Source organism: Gobio gobio, assembly GCF_949357685.1.
Source record: "Gobio gobio genome assembly, chromosome: 4".
NCBI lineage: Eukaryota > Metazoa > Chordata > Actinopteri > Cypriniformes > Gobionidae > Gobio > Gobio gobio.
Genome location: NC_137100.1, coordinates 16695423 through 16716796, shown reverse-complemented (window position 1 = coordinate 16716796; position 21374 = coordinate 16695423). Strand labels below are relative to the sequence as shown.

The following is a 21374-nucleotide window of genomic DNA, read 5'->3' as shown; positions in this document are numbered from 1 at the left end:
AAGTGGGTGTTATCACGTTTATTTTAACTTTGTATTTATTCTTAATTCCTGCTTTACATTCTTATTGTAAGTCTCAATGGCCTATAACAATTGTGTGATTTGTCAACACAGACAGCTACTGTGACTTCAAGTTTTCTGTATGATCCCAGAATTGCAATGAGCAACTTTTCATCACAAAATATTGTGATACTATAGAGTGATAGTCCCGTATGGTAATAACAAGGTACTTCGAATTACCATATTTGAATACTTTGGAATGTTTTACGTCACTTTGTAAGTCAAGTCAATCGTGACTTATTGTCATTGAAATTAGATGTTCAACCTGGTTCATAGACAAAACTAATATTTTTAAAAACTCAAACTATATGCAAACAAACTTTAGGGATTGTTTCTATTTTTCTTTCAAATTAGACTTTCATTATTACGGAGCCTATCTCTGGGTCACTGGCTCTTGTATAATAAATGTGTTTAACCATGCAAGATGAGCTCCTAACCATGATGGCATCTTATACCCTACTTCAGTTAGTTAACCAACTGGCACACTTTCTTTGTCCCCTTACTACACAAATAAATAGCAGCTAAGAGAACATTAAATGTGACAGGATACTAATGGAGAAATTCAAATGGAATATTTGAGGTAAAAAAAAAACACAAAAACGGTGTGCAGAAATGCACCTGAAATGGATAATAGAAGTCTATAGGGCATCTATTTTACACTTGCCCCACAGACCACTGTAAGTGTAAAACACACAAAATCAGTATTTTTTTTTTTTTTTTTTTAAGAAATAAAGAATTCAATGGGGATTCATCAAATTAATCAAAAGTGACAGTAAAGACATTTTTTATGTTACGAAAGAATGAGCTTTCTTTCTTTCGAAAGAAAATGTTTCACGGTTTACACAAAAATATTAAGCAGCTCAACTGTTTTCAACTCTGATAAAAACAGGTAACGTTTCTTAAGCACCAAAGTAGAATATTTGAATGATTTTTGAAGGATCATGTAACTGGAGTAATGGCTGCTCCAGCTTGAAATTTAGCTTTGCCATTAAAGGAATAAATTACTTAAAAAAATGTTAAATTGTAATAATATTTCACTATATTATTCTGTTTGAATGCAGAATTGATGAGCAAAACAGACTTTACAAAAAAACATTACAAAAATTCTTTATAAAGATGCTGTCAGTTTCTAAACTGGAAAATTCCTTTAATATTACTTTTAGGCCAAATTGAATCCCGATGGTTTTTTGTGCAATGCTCCATGGGATTTTATAGGCCCAAAGTCACTGTTTGGGTTTTTTGCTCTGTGTGATTCGTTTATTTAGCTTTGTGTCATTGTTAACATGAAGGAAACTTCCCACACTCAGTCAATGAAATGTGTAACTGCCATCTACTGTGGGGCTGTTTAGTTCTGGGTAAATCTGGTATGTCTTCGGCCAACATCATAATGTCAAGGCACAGGTGTCAATGAGATATCAGCAGCCAAGGTTTAAGCTCAGCTGAATCGTGCAGTGCTAGCTCAGGTTGCCTCTGGTGGTAAGTCTATCAGCGGTGTAGAATAACCCTTTTGTTGTTTAATAGGCATACGTCAGAGATGGATACATAATTTATATCTCTGTCAGTCACCCCTGAGCAGCGGCTAACAAAATCTTCTTCCACTTGTGACACTGCAGATAGGTGGGCTAGTGGACCATTACCAGTTCCTGCAGAGGGGAACCATCAAAAGGTCCACTATTAAAAGCAGAGTGAACCACAGTCTCATCACCATGGAGAACAAGGTACAAGGATCATATACCTTCAGTCACAGAGACACCACTGAATAGTTAATACGTTAGACTACACCATTCTATAAACACCACACACACTTACCAAAACAGATTAAGACTGCGGTGCACCATAGCATGGATGCATCCTTAAACTTGCCAAAAACTAATGAATATTTCATTTCATACACTTTGGTTTGTGAAGCAAGTTATTTATGCAGTAGAACATCATAAATATCTTCTGATGCTGAAGGTGGAGTGGATCCAGCAACAGATGGTTCAGAAGAGAGTAAAAAGAACTGAGACAATGGACCAAACCCATGCCACCTCCTTCAATGACCCCAAGTGGGACAACATGTGGTATCTTGTTAGTATTCTACACATTACAATCAGCAATTTTATATTCAGATAAAATGCATTATTTAATTGAACAAACCTGCAGAGCTAAACCAATTAGTTAGTGAAAATATGAACATTTCAAAGCAATACGTTCAAAGGTATCTTTGAAATTTGGGCAATACGTATACTGTCAAATGTACTGACAAGCGTTTATGGTTAACTAAAATATACTTTAATATAATTTATTTTGAAACTTGGGTCACAATTTAGATTAGGGTTAAATTATCTCTATTAACTAACTATAGACTATGTATTACTGCTTATTAATACACTCCAAAAAATATTTTGGTCTAAATATAAGTTTTATGTATTTGAATTACATTACAATTTTCCATCCATTTGGACTACATAGTTTTAACATAAACAAACAAATAAACTTAATGTGATTCATATTTGTCAGTCAAACGGAAATGAAATAGGTAAGTTTTATGTAATGGTACACAGAAAAATGCCCATGATAAATTAACACAGCCTAGTGCACACTACTGAGATAAAGTACCATTGAAGCAGTGTTCAAGTTAATGAGATAATTGAGTGATGATTGAGAATTAATGATGAACACCTGATGATAATGAGCAGAATCACTGAAGGAAAGAGAAACACAAGAACTACAACTGACTTCAGCCACAGCCTTAGATGAAATCAACTGAAGATAAAAGAAGACATTAAATCTCTGAAGATCTTGGCAGAAGAGGATTAAACAACTCCACAAACAGCATTACCAGCTTCACGCATTATTAACCAGACTGACTTTATTTCTGTAATTTTCTGTTTATAGTTTTGTTTGAAGTCACCATGCTGGAGATCAGTGTCTGCTTTAGTTGGGCTCTTAACTCTTTAACTTTTTTCTCTAGCTCCTTTAACTGTGTGTTTATAAAGCACATTTGTTATGGCAAGGGAATCCAAGAGAATATCTGGTGATGTTGGATATTTATATATTGTTAATGACATCGTGTGGCTAAATCACTGATCTCATTCGAAGTCTAATACTCTGGTTATTGTGGTACTGTGTTAATAGTTTTGTTTTATTCATAATAGTTGCCATGTGATTCTACAGCACGAGTTACAGCACCGTTGTGGTATTCAAATAATATGCAGGATTTAAATCTATGGCATTGCTTAGATATACACAGACATCAAGAATCAATGTATGAATCTCAACAATGGTGACAATCAATTAAAATCTTCAAGCTGCAGTGCATGTTGGGTACCACCAATCAACCCCCCCCCCCATGTGTCCCAGCATGCATTGCGGCATGAATAAATGATGCATCTGAATTGACACATTTTCTTTGAAACTTACTAATTGCTTTTACTTTTGCTGTTTTTGTCGTGACATTTTAGTTGCTTGTTTTATGTTCAAAGTTGATCTGTTTATCTTATTTTTTTTTTATTGTCACCATTGTAGAGATTCAAACGCTGATTCATGATGTCTGTTTGTGTCTAAGTAATGCCATAGATTAAAACCTTTTGTGCACTTTTTTTATTTTTTATCTGGATATTATTCAATTAATACAACTGTCCTGTATCTTGTGCTGCATAATCACATGGTTAATACTATGAATACAACACAATTAATAACACATTACCTCTATAACCAGCAAATTAGCCTCTAAATTAGAGCAGTGATTCAGGCCAAAACAAATAGCCAACATCACCTGATAATATTTTCTCTTGGATTCCCTTGAAATAACAAAAGTGCGTTATAAACACACAGTTAAAGGAGCCAGAGAAAAACTAAACCTAAAAAATTAAGGGTCAAGAGCCCAACTAAAGCAGACACTGATCTCATAGTATGAAACTATTATTTTCATTAAAACAGAAATTACAGAAATAAAGTCAGTCTGGTTAGTAATGCGTGAAGCTGATAATGCTGTTTGTGAAGTTGTTTAATCCTCATCTACTGATATCTTCAGAGATTTAATGTCTTCTTTTATCTTCAGTTGATTTCATCTAAGGCTGTGGCTGAAGTCAGTTGTAGTTTTTGTGTTTCTCTTTCCGTCAGTGATTCTGCTCATTATCATCAGGTGTTCATCATTAATTCTCAATCATCACTCAATTATCTCATTAACTTGAACACTGCTTCAATGGTACTTTATCTCAGTAGTGTGCACTAGGCTGTGTTAATTTATCATGGGCATTTTTCTGTGTACCATTACATAAAACTTACCTATTTCATTTACGTTTGACTGACAAATATGAATCACATTAAGTTTATTTGTTTGTTTATGTTAAAACTATGTAGTCCAAATGGATGGAAAATTGTAATGTAATTCAAATACATAAAACTTATATTTAGACCAAAATATTTTTTTGAGTGTAGTTAGTAAGGTAGTTTTGTTAAGTTTATGTATTGAATGGGAATTGTACCTCAAAATTCTGACTTTATAACTGAGTTTGTATCTTGCAATTATGACTTTATTACAAAATTATGAGTTTATATCACACAATTCTGAGGGAAAAAAGTCAGAATTGCGAGATGTAAACTTGCAATTGCGAGATAAAAAGTCAGAATTGTGAGATAAAAAGTTGCAATTACCAAAAAAACATTTAAAAAGTATACTTTTATGATTTGAAGTACACTAGAAGTGCACATTCGTACAATCAAGCAGACATCTTTAAAGGGATAATTCACCCGTTTCTTTCTTCTGTTAAACACAAAAGAAGATATTTTGAAGAATGCTGATAATCAACAGTAGCCATTGACTTAAAATGAAAAAAAAAAACAATTACTAAGGAAATCAATGACTACCGTGAACTGTCTAGTTACCAACATTCTTTAAAATACCTTCTTTTGTGTTCAACAGAAATTATGTAAATGATGACAACATTTTCATTTTTGGTATCCCTTTAAGGCACTGTAGTGATAACTTGAGACATATTGATAAAAACATACTAAAACATGTTATATTTCCCTACTATTCTATAGCACTGTGATCACAACTGCTTGACCGACATGAACATTCAGGCCGCCTGGCGCAGGGGCTACACCGGGAAAGGGGTTGTGGTCTCCATACTGGATGATGGTATAGAAAGACAGCATCCAGACCTAAAACAAAACTATGTAAGTTATGACATATTAACATTTTCTGAAACAAATAAATTGGTCACACTTTATATTAGGTGCCTTTAACTACAACGTACTTACATATATTAAAAAAGGGTAAGTAATTTATTTTACAATGTCCTTGTTGCACAATACATGTAGTTTCTATAGTAATTACTATAAGTTATGCATAATTACATGCACCTAACCATAAATGAAACCTAATCACAATCCTATATTACTCAGCATTTAAATGTATAATTTCTGTAATAAACCCATAGCTGGAGGCAGATTAGAATCCACGTTGTAGAGGTATGCTACTATATTGTCAAAGAATCTATGATGACAGGCAATAAAAGTCCAGGCAAGGTTCAAAACACAGCAAGGAAGGCAGACAGCAAACATAATCCGGCAACACTTTATAATAACTACACTCTATGAAGCATTTCGTCACCTTCCTAAAGTATTTGCCTAAGTCATTTTTTGACAAAAATATTTTTTTTGCTTAAGTCATCTCCTCATGATGCTGGCCACCTCTGGTAAAATCCTCCACATCCTCAGTTGAAAAGATCATACAATTCTACCCCTGTAGTATAATGGCCTATGTCAAGTGTGCACTGCAAAACCCAACAAGTTCAGCTAACTCATTTCATTTGAGGACACCGATTACCTCAAACCATTTAAGTTTATAAAAAACAATAGTTATGAGTACTCTGCACTTATTTTAATCAAGTCCACTAAAAAAGGATATTTCTTAATATACAATTAAACTTTACACTGCATTCAAATACTTGATATAGCTGAACCTTCCCTATATTGAGTAAAACAGCTGAAATTACAAACTTTAAATGAAATCAGAGTGCTTGCAGTTACTGCTAGCTCACAATAGCACACACAAAGTCAAATCTAGTAAGTTAAGCTAACTCATTAAATTTGAGGACACCGATTACCTCAATTATTTTAATTTTACAAAACAATAGTTATGAGTACTTTGAACTTATTTCAATTGAGTTCACTAAAATAAGACACTCATTGCTATCAAGAAATTAAGTGATTAATTAAGTGATGATTGAGCATTAGTGATGAACACCTGATGCTGATGAGCAAAATCACAGAAGGAAAGAGAAACACAAGAACTACAATTGACTTAAGACACAGCTTTAGATGAAATAACAGAAGATACAAGAAGACATTAAATCTCTGAAGATCTCAGCAGAGGAGGATTAAACAACTCCACAAACAGCATTACCAGCCTCACACATTACTAACCAGCCTGACTTTATTTCTGTCATTTCTGTTATATTGAAAAGAATAACTTAATTGAAGTCACCACGATGGAGATGAGTGTTTGCTTTAGTTGGGCTCTTGTACCTTAAATCTCTAATAATATTTTTTTATCTGGCTGCTTTAACTGTGTGTTTAGAAAGTACATTTGTTGGGTTAAGGAATGCCAAGAGAAAATATGATTAGGTGATGTTGCTTATACAATGATGTTGGTATAATCATCATGTACCGGCTGAAGTTCACTTGGAGTCGCATTCTCTGGTATTGTGTTGTTAAATTTTGTATTATTCATAATGGTGGCTACATAATTCAACAGCGAGATCTAGAACTGTTGTGGTAATTGAATAATGAGCAAGATTTTAATATCAGGTAGTGCTCAAACGGTTTTAATCTAAGGCATTACTTAGACACACACAGACATCAAGAATCTGTGTAGGAATCTCAACAATGGTAACAATCAATGAAAAGCTTCATGCTGCAGTGCATACTGGGTACCACCAATCAAAACTCCCTCATGGGTCCCAGCATGCATTGCGACTTGAATTAATTATGCATCTGAATTGTGACAAATTTTCTTTGATTCTTAATATTTGCTTTTACTTATGCTGTGTTTGTTGTGATGTTCAAAGTTGATCTGTTTATCTGAATATTTTTTTTTATTGTCACCATTGTTGAGATTCATACTCTGATTCTTGATATCTGTGTGTGTCCAAGTACTGTTGAAGATAAAAACCATTTGTACATTGATGTTATTAATTTAAGTCCTGCATACTGTTCAATTACCACAACCATCCTAATCTTGTGCTGTAGAATCACATATATTCTATTATGAATAATACAAAACCTACAATAATACAATTACACAAAACCTCTATAAGCAGAGCATTAGACTCTGAATGAGATCGGTAATTCAGGCACTACATGACGATAATGTAATCAGCAAAAAACAACCAACACCAGCTGATCACATTTCCTCTTGGCTTTTCTTACCATAACAAATGTGCTTCGTAAACACAGTTAGGGCAGCCAGAGCAAAATATATTTGGTTAAGGGTCAATATCCCAACAAAAGCAAACACTGAACACCATCATGGTGAATTCAAACAAAACTATTATTTTCAATATAAAAGAAATGACAGAAATAAAGTTAGTCTGGTTAGTAATGTGTGAGGCTGGTAATGCTGTTTGTGGAGTTGTTTAATCCTCCTCTGCTGAGATCTACAGAGATTTAATGTCTTCTTTTATCCTTCAGTTGATTTCATCTAAAGCTGTGGCTGAAGTCAATTGTAGTTCTTGTGTTTCTCTTTCCTTCAGTGATTCTGCTCAATACCATCATCAGGTGTGTGTTTCTCTTTCCTTCAGTGATTCTGCTCAATACCATCATCAGGTGTCACCACCAATACGCAATTATCACTTATTTAATCACTTAACAATACAATTATTATCCAATTATCATGCTGGGAACTAGAAATGTTCTAGAACTCATTCAGTTTGAGTTCTGTTTCAGTCATTGTGTCCACACAACATTCGGCAATATTTGAGTGCAGTGAACTCATTTTTATTTAGTACATACAACTGTTAGGTTTTACAGTGTGTGACTTAGGCCGTTTTATTTTGCCTAAGTCAAAAGATAATTTGACTTAGGCAATTTTACAAGCTTTTCAAGATGGCAGATGCATCAAGAAGACCAAAAAGCTATTCAACCTCTGAAGTTATTTCCATGATTCAGGGCTCACCCCCTATTGGTAACTGATGAGGTTTACTATAATATAGGCTAGACTATAAATATGCCATAGTTTTTTGTCTTTTTATTGAGTCATTTTAGTCAGCATTTTAGTCAAGAAAAATAGCTAATTCAATAAAGCTAGCATTAGGGCTTCAGTTAACTCTTTTAAAACAATTTCATCTTTTTGTCAATTTTTTACCACATTACATGATCTAATTAACCCTCTGGTGCTCTTCGTTTAGGGGTTGCATTGGTTGTCTTCCCGGTCATAAGTGACCGGACACCTAAACATTAAACTTCCTCCACCCCAGTAAAACCAATGCAATTTATTTTTCTTCAATAATATTTTTTCTTTTTAATTTTGTATTTTGAGATTATTTGATGGTATTTTTTAATATTTATGCAATAGTTATGGTCTTTTTTTGCCATTGAAAATTATACAACTTTTTTTTTAATTATTATTATTATTGCAGTATTTCAGGTTAAAATAGAGACTAGGCCTTCAAAATATATTTTTTTGAAATGATTAGCACCTCTTTTGGAATTATTGAAGAAATCATGCAACCATGGGTGTAATCACTAGAGGTCTCTATGGAGAATTCCCTAGTTCTGTTTTGAACACATTTAATGATTTTTTGTTGATGGATTTAAAAAATCTCAAAGACTATTTATTATAAAGTTTTAGATTTTTGTTTTGTTTTGTTATAAATATAGATTTTCTTTCTGTGAATTTGTGTATTTTGCAGATTTCCCATTCATTTCCTATGGTGTCATTTTTGACCAAAGAGAACAAGTGGGAGTATTTTTTTTACGACCACTTAGCATGCTCAAATCATGGCCTCAATTTTTTTTGGTGTGTTTACATACCTAATGCAAGAAAAGTCACCAAATTTCATATAATTCCGATGAGGCTGTGATTTATAACATTTCAAAACAGAAAATTTTCCGGTCAGAAATGACCAAAGAGCACCAGAGGGTTATGAAAGATTTGAATAGGCTACCGAACACCGATAAATTATGTAATCTGTTTGGTTGTAAAATGTATTACCTGAATGAAATGAAATCGAATGTATCGTCCTGTGGAATAATTCATTCACAGACCGCATACGAAGATGTTCAACTAATAAAGATCTTCATCGCTGGCAAACAAAATAATACATTTTCAGATTTGTTTTCACTTGACTGTACTGTAGGTCCACCTCCACTTCACCCGACGCTTGAAGTTCTTAAATCTTCCTGTTACAAGAAACCGCTTCAGATTCAGTGCGTGCAGGAAACCAAACAAATCATTCAAACTGATTTGCGAGCTGAAATCGCACGGACATCGCACAGTATGCCCGCCTTAAGACAGTTCTGCCAACTTATTTGAATTTGAACAGAATCGACACAAAAGAGTGATTCATTTGTCAATTGAGCATTGCTTGTGCCCAGAAAAAAAGTATTTGAACAGAATCGACTCAAAAGAGTGATTCATTTGTGAATTGAGCATCGCTCATGCCCAGACAATAAAGATACAACAAAAAAAAACCGATTCATTAAAACTGTTTCTGTGAGGTGCGTAATGGTCCTGCTGTGATATTTGTTTGGAACTATTTTAGCTGCTGAAATAGAACAAAAACAGTCCATATTGCATCTAAAATGTAAATGACTTAATGTTAAATAATTGTTTATGGAACTGGTGTATGAAATCAGTGTAATTTTCAGTCGTGATGGTATTCAGGAAAACAACACTCTTGTTAGTGTAATGTTGCTTAACTGTATCATATGTTATAATTATAAAAACTACACAATTTTAACCGTGTATGTTAACTGAGTTTCTTTGTATGAGCGGCGCTCATTTGTTTTCGATTTTCTCCTCGAGAGGCTGCGCGAGCCTCAACAGCACAACCTTGTCAGTTCATTTTATATTATTATCCACTATCGATCGCCACTTACACTAACTGAATGCAGAATCATTATTGCACTTTGGTGATTCCCTAGTTTTTTTTTGTTTTGACGTTTTAACCAGGACACTTGTCCGTCGGGCAAGTAAAATAATTTTTCACTTGCCCCTTCAAAAAATACACTTGTCCCGGACAAGCGTTAATGTCGAGCCCTGAATTTATCATTTCTAAATTAAGTATTACATTTTTTACAAACCAGTTATTTAGGAGTTGTCAGTGGTTCATATGATCATTTAGAAAGTGCAAGTAAAGGATTAATAAAATATTTAAATGTACGTCTTATTCCTACTGTAATTCATGATTAATTCAGGTAGTAAACATTTACTAGTTGTCAGTTAACTATTTCTGTGAGCTCATCTAAAGTGAGGACTATGTATGCCTTGTAAAGCTTTTACAACGGAGATTTAAAGGCTCAGTTCTCTTCTGCACTGCTGTTCTCTAATGTTTTAAAGTTAGTACTGTTTTGACATTTCAAACTATTTTATTATATTATTATTGTTTTACATTTTATTTGTTGTATTTTGGCACTCCTGTAATCCATTGTAATCCATTGGTACATTTTTATTCAGCAATGTTTACACTTTACAGAAATGTTTTTTTTTTATATCAGATTGCAGAGGCTTAATTTCATTTGACTGCAGTTGTGTTTTCTGGAGGTCTAACAGGAATATTATTTTCTATGACTTTAAAGAGGTTTAATTTTAATTTGATATTAAGTTACTAGTTGTACAGTCTCCATTTTTGAGTTTTGAAATAAATATTTCTATTTGCTATATTCTTCCGGTGTTGTATATGTTTCCTTTTTCTGTTCAGAAGAGAACTGAGCCTTTAAATCTCCTTTGTAAAAGCTTTGCGAGGCATAAATAGTCCTCACTTTAGAGAAGCTCACAGAAATAGTTAACTGACAACTACTAAATGTTTTATAGCTACCTGAATTAATCATGAATTACAGTAGGAATACTTGTTTATAAAGCATTTATTAACACACTGAGTAACTATTACTATATGTCTAAATAATAACATGTATAAATGTACATTTAAATAGTTTATTAATCCTTTACTTACGCTTTCTAAATGATCATATGAACCACTGACAACTCCTAAAACTGGTTTGTAAAAAATGTAATACCTAATTTAGAAATTATAAATTGATCATTTATAAAGTATGAAAATACAATTATTAAACACATTATAGATATGCTTATAAATCAAGAATAAAGCATTTATAGCTGTATTTATAAACTGCCTATTGATGTCTATTAAGTTCAAGATTCAAGATTCAAGATTCAAGAGTTTTATTTGTCACATACACAGTTATATACACAATATACAACTGGCAGTGAAATGTAAACAGGTCCGCTCCATGGACAGTGCAAATAACAGTTACAAGAAATTAAATAGAAATAGAATAAAGTTAGAATAAAAAGTATTAACATAAGTAGAATTATAAATAAATCAAGTAAAAGATAAAAATAGGAAATAAGATAAAAATAAAAATATAAAAAATATGTGGATGATAAGTGAGATAAACTGTAGACTTAAAAATAAGTGGTTAACATAAAATATATAATATGTATAAATAAAGAAGTATAATGTGCAAGGTTTATTACAGGTTGTTACGCAGTAACAATAGGGACGTAAAGTAAAGTGCAGTGCAATTGCAGTATGTGGATGTTAATGTTAAAAGACTGTATGTTTATGCGTGTGCGGGGGTGAAGTGAGTCACGTGACTGAGTTCAGGAGTCTGATGGCCTGGGGGAAGAAACTCCTCCTGAGTCTTTCAGTCTTTGCCATCAGGCTACGGAAGCGCTTACCAGATGGCAGCAGGGTGAAGTGAGAGTTTGCAGGGTGATTAATGTCTCTGATGATTTTAGTAGCTCTACCTCTGCAGCGTTTGGTGAAGATGTCCTGCAGAGACGGGAGAGCTGAGCCTGAGATGCGCTCGGATAAGCGCACCACTCTTTGCAGGGCTTTGCAGTCGTGACTGGTGCTGTTCCCGTACCACGCTGTGATGCACTGAGTCAGGACACTTTCTATCGCCCCTCGATAGAAAGTTTTCAGGATGGCTGGTGAAACCCTGAATTTCCTCAGCTGGCGCAGGTGGTACAGTCTTTGCCTGGCTTTTTTCACCTGTGTCTGGATGTGTGTAGTCCAGGTCAGATCCTCGGAGATGTTCACACCCAGGTATTTGAAGCTGCTCACTCTCTCTACCGGTGTCCCGCTGATCATGAGAGGGGAGTATGACCGATGCTGTCTCTTCCTGAAGTCCACAATCAGTTCTTTGGTCTTGTTAACATTCAGAGAGAGACAGTTGTCCTGGCACCATGATGTCAGTTGCTCCACTTCGTCCAAGTATGCCGTCTCATTGTTGTTGGAGATGAGACCCAGGACAACAGTATCATCAGCAAACTTGATGATCGAGGTGGAGCTGTGTGTGGACAAACAGTCATGGGTGTAGAGAGAGTAGAGCAGGGGACTCAGCACACAGCCCTGTGGAGCTCCAACACTCAGGGTGATGGAGGTGGAGGTGAACTGGCCTACTCTCACCGCCTGGGGTCTGCCAGTGAGGAAATCTTCAATCCAGAGGCAGAGAGAAGAATTCAGGCCTAGATCCAGGAGTTTGTGTGTTAGCTTAATGGGAACTATGGTGTTAAAGGCTGAGCTATAGTCAATAAATAGCAGCCTGACATAGTTCCCACTTTTGCTGTCGATGTGAGTGAGGCAGGAGTGAAGGACGTGAGAAATGGCATCTTCAGTCGATCTATTGGGACGATAGGCAAACTGAAGAGGGTCCAAAGTGTCAGGAATGGAGGAGCAAATGTTGTTTTTAATGAGTCTCTCAAAGACCTTCATGACTAAAGATGTGAGAGCCACTGGACGATAGTCATTTAGGCAAGAGGGTTTACTGATCTTAGGTACAGGGATGATGGAGGATCGTTTGAAGGAGGTGGGGACAACAGATGTAGCAAGGGACTCGTTGAATATGGATGTAAAGAGCCCTGCGAGCTGATCAGCACAGGACCGCAGAACACGACCTGAAATACCATCCGGCCCAGCAGCTTTCCTGACATCCACACGTTTGAGTGCCCTCCGAACCTCGTCCTCCGAGACAGAGATCACGTGACCGTTGCTGCTCTGAGGGACTCTCTCTGACGCGTCACTCGCCGGAGTCGCGCTGCCGCGATTACCATCAAAGCGAGCGTAGAAAGAGTTTAACTCGTTCACCAGTAACGGATCAGCTCTCACCTCTGCAGAGGATTTAGTTCCAAAAGCACAGATGGTTCTCAGTCCCTGCCACATCCGCCGGGAGTCGTTGAGTTGGAAATGAGATTCCACTCGGTCTTTATAGCGGAGTTTTGCGGCTTTAACGGCGCGCCGGAGAGCGTAACATGAAGCTTTGTACTCCCTCATATCCCCCGTTAGGAGACCGGCATTGTAAGCGGTGGTGCGCGAGTTTACTGCAGTGCGAATTGAACTGTCCACCCACGGTTTCTGATTAGGGAAGGACGTTATAGTTAATGTTTGTGTGGCTTGCTCTGTCAGTGTGTTAATAAAGCAGAGCGCCACTTCTGTGAACTCGCTGACGTCTTCAGAACTCGCGCGGAACATGTCCCAGTCGACGTCATCAAGAGCTGTTTAAGTCAACTCAAGTCAACTTTATTTATATAGCGCTTTTAACAATGTAGATTGTTTCAAAGCAGCTTTACAGTGTTAAACAGGAAAATAATGCAGCATAATTTTATTCAGCTGTATAGCCATTCTGGAGGAAACGCTGATGTCATCAGTTCATTTCATTTATCATACAGTGACAGGGCTTTAGATCAATAATTAGATCAGTAATTTAGTTTATATGGTTAATTTAGTTTATTAATTAGATTTATTTCGATGTTTAGTTAAATTTAGCACTGAGCCTTGTGGTACTCCATACCGAACTTGCGATCTCTTCATTTACTGCTACAAACTGATAACGGTCACATAGGTATGATTTAAACCATGGTAAAGCAATTCCACTAATACCTGAGTCTACCTGAATACAAATTTCCGAGTCTATTCAAAAGAATGTTGTGGTCGATAGTATCAAATGCAGCGCTAAGATCGAGTAACACTAATAGAGAGATACAGCCACAATCGGATGATAAGAGTAAATCATTTGTAACTCTGATGAGAGCAGTCTCAGTGCTATGATACGGTCTAAATCCTGACTGGAAATCCTCACAGATTCCATTTCTTTCTAAAAAGGAACATAATTGTGAAGACACTGCCTTTTCAAGTATTTTTGACAGAAAGGGTAGATTTGAGATTGGTCTATAATTGACTAATTCTGTAGGATCAAGTTGCATTTTTTTAATAAGTGGTTTAATAATAGCCAACTTAAAAGTTTTCGGTACATATCCTAATGACAAAGATGAATTAATGATATTAAGAAGAGGATCTATGACCTCTGGTAGCATCTCTTTTAATAGCCTAGTCGGAATAGGGTCGAGCATACATGTTGTTGATTTTGATGATTTAACGAGTTTAGCCAATTCTTCTTCTCCTATAGCAGTGAATGAGTGTAATTTTTCCTCAGTGACACTACAATACTCTGTCTGATGTGATACTGTACTAGACGACTGCATGGTTAAAATTTTCTTCCTAATATTATCAATCTTACATGTGAAGAAGTTCATAAAGTCATTACTGCTGTGCTGTTTACAATCATCAGAAGTTGAAGCTTTATTTTTGGTTAATTTAGCCACTGTATCGAATAAATACCTTGGGTTGTGTTTGTTTTCTTCCAAGAGAGTTGAGAAATAAGCAGATCTAGCAGTTTTACGGCCTTTCTGTATGTGATCATGTGCTCTTTCCACGAATTACGAAACACCTCTAGTTTTGTTTTCTTCCAGCTGCGCTCCATTTTTCTGGCTGCTGTTTTAAGGGCCCGGGTGTGCTCGTTGTACCACGGCGTTGGACTATTTTCTTTAATCTTCTTTAAGCGCAGAGGAGCAACTGTGTCTAAAGTACTGGAAAAGAGAGAGTCAATAGTTTCTGTTGCAACATCGAGTTCTTCTATACTATCTGGGATGCTGAGCAGATGATACTGATGAGGAAGATTATTTAAAAAGCAATCTTTAGTAGCGGCAGTGATTTTCCCGCCATTTTTGAAGCGAGGGGGCGGCTTTGCAACCTTAGCTAAATTAAGTACATGATACTAAGTAATGATCTGAGATGTCATCGCTCTGCTGCAGAATTTCAATGGTATCAACATTTATTCCATGTGATAATATTAGGTCTAAAGTATGATTATGGCGATGAGTGGCTCCTGATACGTGTTGCCTCACTCCAATAGAGTTTAGTGTGTCTTTAAATGCTAATCCCAATACGTCTTTTCCGTTGTCTACATGGATATTAAAATCACCAACAATTAGTACTTTATCTACGGCCAGTACTAACTCTGATAGAAAATCAGCAAATTCTAATAAATTCTGATAAAGTCTGTATTATGCTCTGGTGGCCTGTATACAGTAGCTAACACAGATGTTGAACGCGTTTTATCATGTACACTACATAGCGTTACATAAAGCACCAAAACTTTGAAGGAATTATATTTGAAACTAGACTTCTGAGTAATACTGAAGATATTATTATAAATTTATAATATTACAGCAACTCCTCCCCCTTTACCTTACAGACGCGGCTCATGTTTATAACAATAATCTTGGGGGGTGGACTCATTTAAGGTAATGTAGTCGTCAGGTTTTAGCCAGGTTTCTGTCAAACAGCACATCTAGATTATTATCTGTAATAATATCATTAACAATAAGCGCTTTTGGGGAAAGGGATCTAATATTCAGCAACCCAAGCTTTATCAATTGTTCACCTGTATTATATCTTTTGTTTATTTGTTGGACATCAACTAAATTTTTACTGTTGAATGGTTTTGATGTTTTTTTGTATTTACTAATTCGGGGAACAGACACAGTCTCTATATGATAATATCTAGGTGAAAGAGTCTATGTGCTGGGATTTATCTGACTCCGGTAACGTGAGACAGCTAGCAGACGGTCGGTTTAGCCAGTTTGTCTGCTTCCTGACCTGGACCCTGGTGAGTCAAGGTTTAGTTCTAAGACTATGTGCCAAATTACTAGAGAGAAGAGCGGCACCACCCCAGGAGGGATGGATGCCATCCTTCTTCAACAGGTCAGGTCTGCCCCAAAAACTTTTCCAATTGTCTATGAACTCTTGGTAAGGCAGATAAACTGGCAATACTTTACAATGTGTTCAGTGAAGCACATGGCTTATAAAGGAAGTAAGAATACATAAAGTTAGTGCCACTAAAACTCCCTCTGGTGGAGGGATGAACTGTTCATGGGCTGAGATGTTACAATTATACTGTAACAAGGACACCTTAAAAGAAATTGTAACCCAAATAAGAAAAATAATAATAATTATAGGTACAATGTACTTATTGTGTTTATGTTGTATTGTAAAACACTTTTGGTGCTATTGAGGTGGGATGGTCAGAGACAGGTTTCGGTTACACTTTATTTTAAGGTTATTGTTAAAGTGTAATTATATATTTAAGTACTGAGTAATATTAATTAACAACATGTTAGGGTTAGGGTTAGTGTTTGGTTGAGGGTTAGTTGCATGTAATTACGCATAATTTACTCTTGTTACTATGATAAGTACATGTAGCATATGTAACAAGGACACTGTAACCCAGTGTTACCCAGGTTTCTTGGTATAGTTAGGTTTAAGATGTAAAGAAATGGTCAAAAGTGAAATTACACATTACAGAAGTTAATTACAGCTGTAATTACATGCAGGTATTTTTTTAAATAAAATAAGTATAATGTAAAACACTTTGGCAGAAAATGTACGCTATCCATTGACAAACCTGGTGGCTAATGTTTTAAAAAAATATATATTTCCTGTGTTTAGTTTCTGTTTCCTCTGTTACCTTGGTTCTCATTTGCTAGTTTGTATCTATGATTACAGATTACTTTCACCTGTGCCTTATTTAGTTTTTAATTTAGCCTACCATTGTATTTAATGCCGTTTATCTTCTCTGGTGTGCCTATTTTCTAGTGATCAACATTGTTAGTTTGGTTAAATAAAAAGAAAGCTGCATTTAGATCCTCCACCCACCATGACAAACAGATGTTATTAATGTGTTATTATATATTTATAAGGACGCACGAGCCAGCTATGATGTTAATGGCAATGATCCTGATCCAACACCACGTTATGATGCCACCAATGAAAACAAGTCAGTCCATTTCCACTGCGACTCAGTAGTCTCATTTCCCTCAGACTTCACATATTTCGATTTTTAAATACGTTTTAAAATACAATGCTCCAGACAAATATGAGGTTTTCCATATCTTTGTGATTTCATAAAGACATGGAACCAGATGTGCTGGTGTGGTGGCTGCCTCTGCAAACAATTCTCTCTGCATTGTCGGAATTGCCTACAATGCAAAAATTGGTGGTGAGTTATCAGAAGTTCATGTTTATGTTTTCATATGTATGTCTCTAACAGCTATGTTTGGTACATTATAAACTACTGCATACTATTATGCGTTATGCAACAATAAACATTTAGTGCTACAGTATGTAGTGGTATTCAAAACATAGCCCATGTTATTGATATCTATGGAGCTGTCCAATCTCCCCCTGTAGGTGTGCGTATGTTGGATGGCGATATGACTGATATGGTGGAAGCCCAATCACTGAGTCTGAGGCAGCAGTATATTGATATCTACAGCTCCAGCTGGGGTCCAGATGATGATGGTAGAACAGTAGATGGACCCGGGCCTCTTGCCCGGCTCGCTCTGGAGAGTGGCATACGCAAAGTGAGTGTGTGTTTGTGTGTCTGTGTACATTATTGGGTAGAGTTTGAGCTAAGACAACACTGATTTTTTTTTGTTTTGTTTTTTTGGACCAACTTAAAAAAACAAAATACTCTTATTTGTTTGGTTTGGTTCAAAGCTTACATTTTGACTTAACTTTAGTTTATGGTCCAATTCTCACTATTAACTTGCATATTAATTCAATTCAATTCAATTCAAATTTATTTGTATAGCGCTTTTCACAATACACATTGTTTCAAAGCAGCTTTACAGAAAGTGCATTTCATAAATGTACATTGAAAAATGTTAGAAAGAGAAAGTTAAAGAAAAATGTTAGAATAAGTTAATCAATCATGTATTATTTTAGGCCATAACAACGCTGGCGTTGAGTCGTCTCATCACAGGTGTTGGGGCATCTGAAGTCTCCATGAGAGGCTGGATACAAACTGGAGCTGACGAACTAGTTACCTCGGGACTAGTGTCCCGAGATAACAACAGAAAAGCAGATGGGAAATAATTAGCATAGCTGCTGTTCAGAATATTAATGCTTTTGATCCGATTTAACTGTAGTATAAAACATATTTATAATGTGAATGCTTGGCTAAAGAGATGCGTCTTTAATCTAGTTTTAAACTGGGACAGCGAGTCTGAACCTCGAACAATATCAGGAAGACTATTCCAGAGTTTAGGAGCTAAATGTGAAAATGCCCTCCCTCCTTTAGTGGACTTAGATATCCTAGGAATGACCAGAAGCCTCGAGTTTAGTGATCTTAAAGAGCGTGATGGATTGTAGGGCGATAGAAGATCCGTTAAATACACTGGAGCTAAACCATTTAGGGCTTTATAGGTCAGTAGCAATACTTTGTAATTGATACGGAACTTAATAGGTAACCAGTGTAGAGATGATAAAATTGGTGTTATATGATCATATTTTCTTGACCTAGTAAGAACTCTAGCAGATGCGTTTTGGACTAACTGTGGCTTGTTTATTGATGATGCAGGACAACCAGCTAATAAAGCATTACAGTAATCTAGTCTCGAGGTCATGAATGCATGAACTAACTTTTCTGCATCAGAAATAGATAGCATGTTACTTAGCTTAGCAATGTTTCTAAGGTGGAAAAATGCTGTTCTTGTAACATATGAAATATGATTTTCGAAAGACAAGTTGCGGTCTAATATAACACCCAGGTCTTTTACTGTAGTGGATAAAGTGACAGGACATCCTTCCAAGTTAAAGTTGTATTGTGAGAGGTTTTGTGGGCAGTTTTTTGGACCAATAAGTAATACCTCTGTTTTATCTGAATTTAATAGCAGAAAATTACACGTCATCCAGCATTTAATATCATCAACACACGCTGTCAGTTTAGATAATTTAGCGTTAATTTAGCACAATATCATATTAGTATGATATTGACTGTTTATTACTTATAAAGCACATATTAATGCCGGACCATGTTCTACATCCCTTAATCCTCCCTAATACCTAAACTTAACAATTACTTTAATAAGCACTAGTTAGGCGTTTACTGAGGCAAAAGTCATAGTTTATAGTTAGTTAATAATGAGAATTAGACCCTAATCTAAATTGTGCTGACTATTTACTATAAGCTTTGCTTATTATTGTACATTTTATAAATTTTTTAGTACATAACAGAAAATGTGAATAATTTTTTAAAAGACACCAATAAACATTAAGGTGTTTAAAATTGTTTTTAATTTATAATTGTCTTCAGTGTACAACCCAGCATACAAAAGAAAATCACCTGTTATTATTTTCCTCATATCCTTACTTTAGGTGAATAATTCCTTTAAATGTTGCAAGTAAAATAACTGAAAAAATAAACAGGAAAAATCTGTACATTCATTCATTCGTGTGTTAATAAATGCTTTATTAACAAGTATTCCTACTGTAATTCATGATAATTCAGGTAGTTATAAAACATCTACTAGTTGTCAGTTAACTATTTCTGTGAGCTCATCTAAAGTGAGGACTATTTATGCCTCGTAAAGCTTTTAAAAAAGGAGATTTTTTTGTGTTCAGTGAAGCACATGGCTTATAAAGCTACTAACAGGAAGTGAGAATACATAAAGTAAGTGCCACTAAAACTCCCTCTGGTGGAGGGATGAACATGGGAACATGATATGTTACAATTATATTGTAACAAGGACACCTTAAAATAAATTGTAACCCAAATAAGAAAAAAAAAAAAAATTAGGTACAATGTACTTATTGTGTTTATGTTGTATTGCAAAACACTTTTGGTGCTTTTGAGGTGGAATGGTTAGAGACAGGTTTCGGTTACACTTTATTTTAAGGTTATTGTTAAAGTGTAATTATATATTTAAGTACTGAGTAATATTAGTTAACAACATGTTAGGGTTAGGGTTAGTGTTTGGTTGAGGGTTAGTTGCATGTAATTACGCATCATTTACTGTTGTTACTATGATAAGTACATGTAGCATTATGTAACAAGTACACTGTAAAATAAAGTGTTACCCAGGTCTCTTGGTATGGTTAGGTTTAAGGGCAGGTTAAGATGTAAGGAAACAGTCAAAAGTGTAGTAAGTATAATGTAAAAACATATATTTATTATTAATAATAAAATTATTAATTAATACAATTATTAATTTAGATAGTTAATTGGAACTAATTCCAATAGTTTCGTTTCTGTTTCCTTGGTTCTCATTTGCTAGTTTGTTTCAATGATTACAGATTACTTTCATCTGTGCCTTATTTAGTTTTTAATTTAGCCTACCATTGTATTTAATGCCGCTTTTCTCCTCTGATGTGCCTATTTTCTAGTGATCAACATTGTTAAAAAAATAAACAGGAAAAATCTGTACATTCATTTTTGCTTCTCAGGGCAGAAAGGGCCGTGGCTCCATCTTTGTGTGGGCATCAGGAAATGGTGGGCAGAGTCAAGACCACTGCTCATGTGATGGTTACACCAACAGCATTTACACCATTTCAGTCGGCAGCACCACTCAGAGTGGGCAAAAGCCGTGGTACCTGGAGGAATGCTCGTCTACTCTGGCCACCACCTACAGCAGCGGAGAAAGCCACAGCCTGGGCGTTGTGAGTCACTCACAAAAATTGAAGTGGAAGTGTTTTTTCCTCACTGGACCCATGCATATGTGTGTTTTCATGCGTATGTGTGTTTTCATGCAGGTGACGACAGATCTGAGGCAGCGTTGCACTGATGAACACTCTGGCACTTCAGCATCGGCCCCCATGGCTGCAGGAATCATTGCCCTCACATTGGAGGCAAAGTAAGTGGTCATGTCTAGTTCATCTGTGCTCTGTCTGTTAGAGCTGGCAAGCACTTTGTGGTCAAATCAAGTGTAGCGATCTTAAGTCTGAGGTTCAGCCAAATGGCAA

The 21374-nt window shown here is 35.6% G+C and overlaps 1 protein-coding gene across 1 annotated transcript in view; it reads left to right on the top strand.

The window, feature by feature from the left end:
* pcsk5a (proprotein convertase subtilisin/kexin type 5a) overlaps window positions 1–21374 on the top strand; it is a gene marked incomplete at both ends in the record, with an annotated part of 57946 nt that overhangs the window by 530 nt on the left and 36042 nt on the right. Inside the window, 8 exons of the mRNA XM_079814519.1 lie at window positions 1671–1775; window positions 2014–2127; window positions 5089–5223; window positions 17333–17409; window positions 17543–17631; window positions 17823–17995; window positions 20859–21071; window positions 21165–21265. Coding sequence (XP_079670645.1) covers window positions 1671–1775; window positions 2014–2127; window positions 5089–5223; window positions 17333–17409; window positions 17543–17631; window positions 17823–17995; window positions 20859–21071; window positions 21165–21265 — 1007 coding nt within the window. The remainder of the gene's footprint in view (window positions 1–1670; window positions 1776–2013; window positions 2128–5088; window positions 5224–17332; window positions 17410–17542; window positions 17632–17822; window positions 17996–20858; window positions 21072–21164; window positions 21266–21374) is intronic.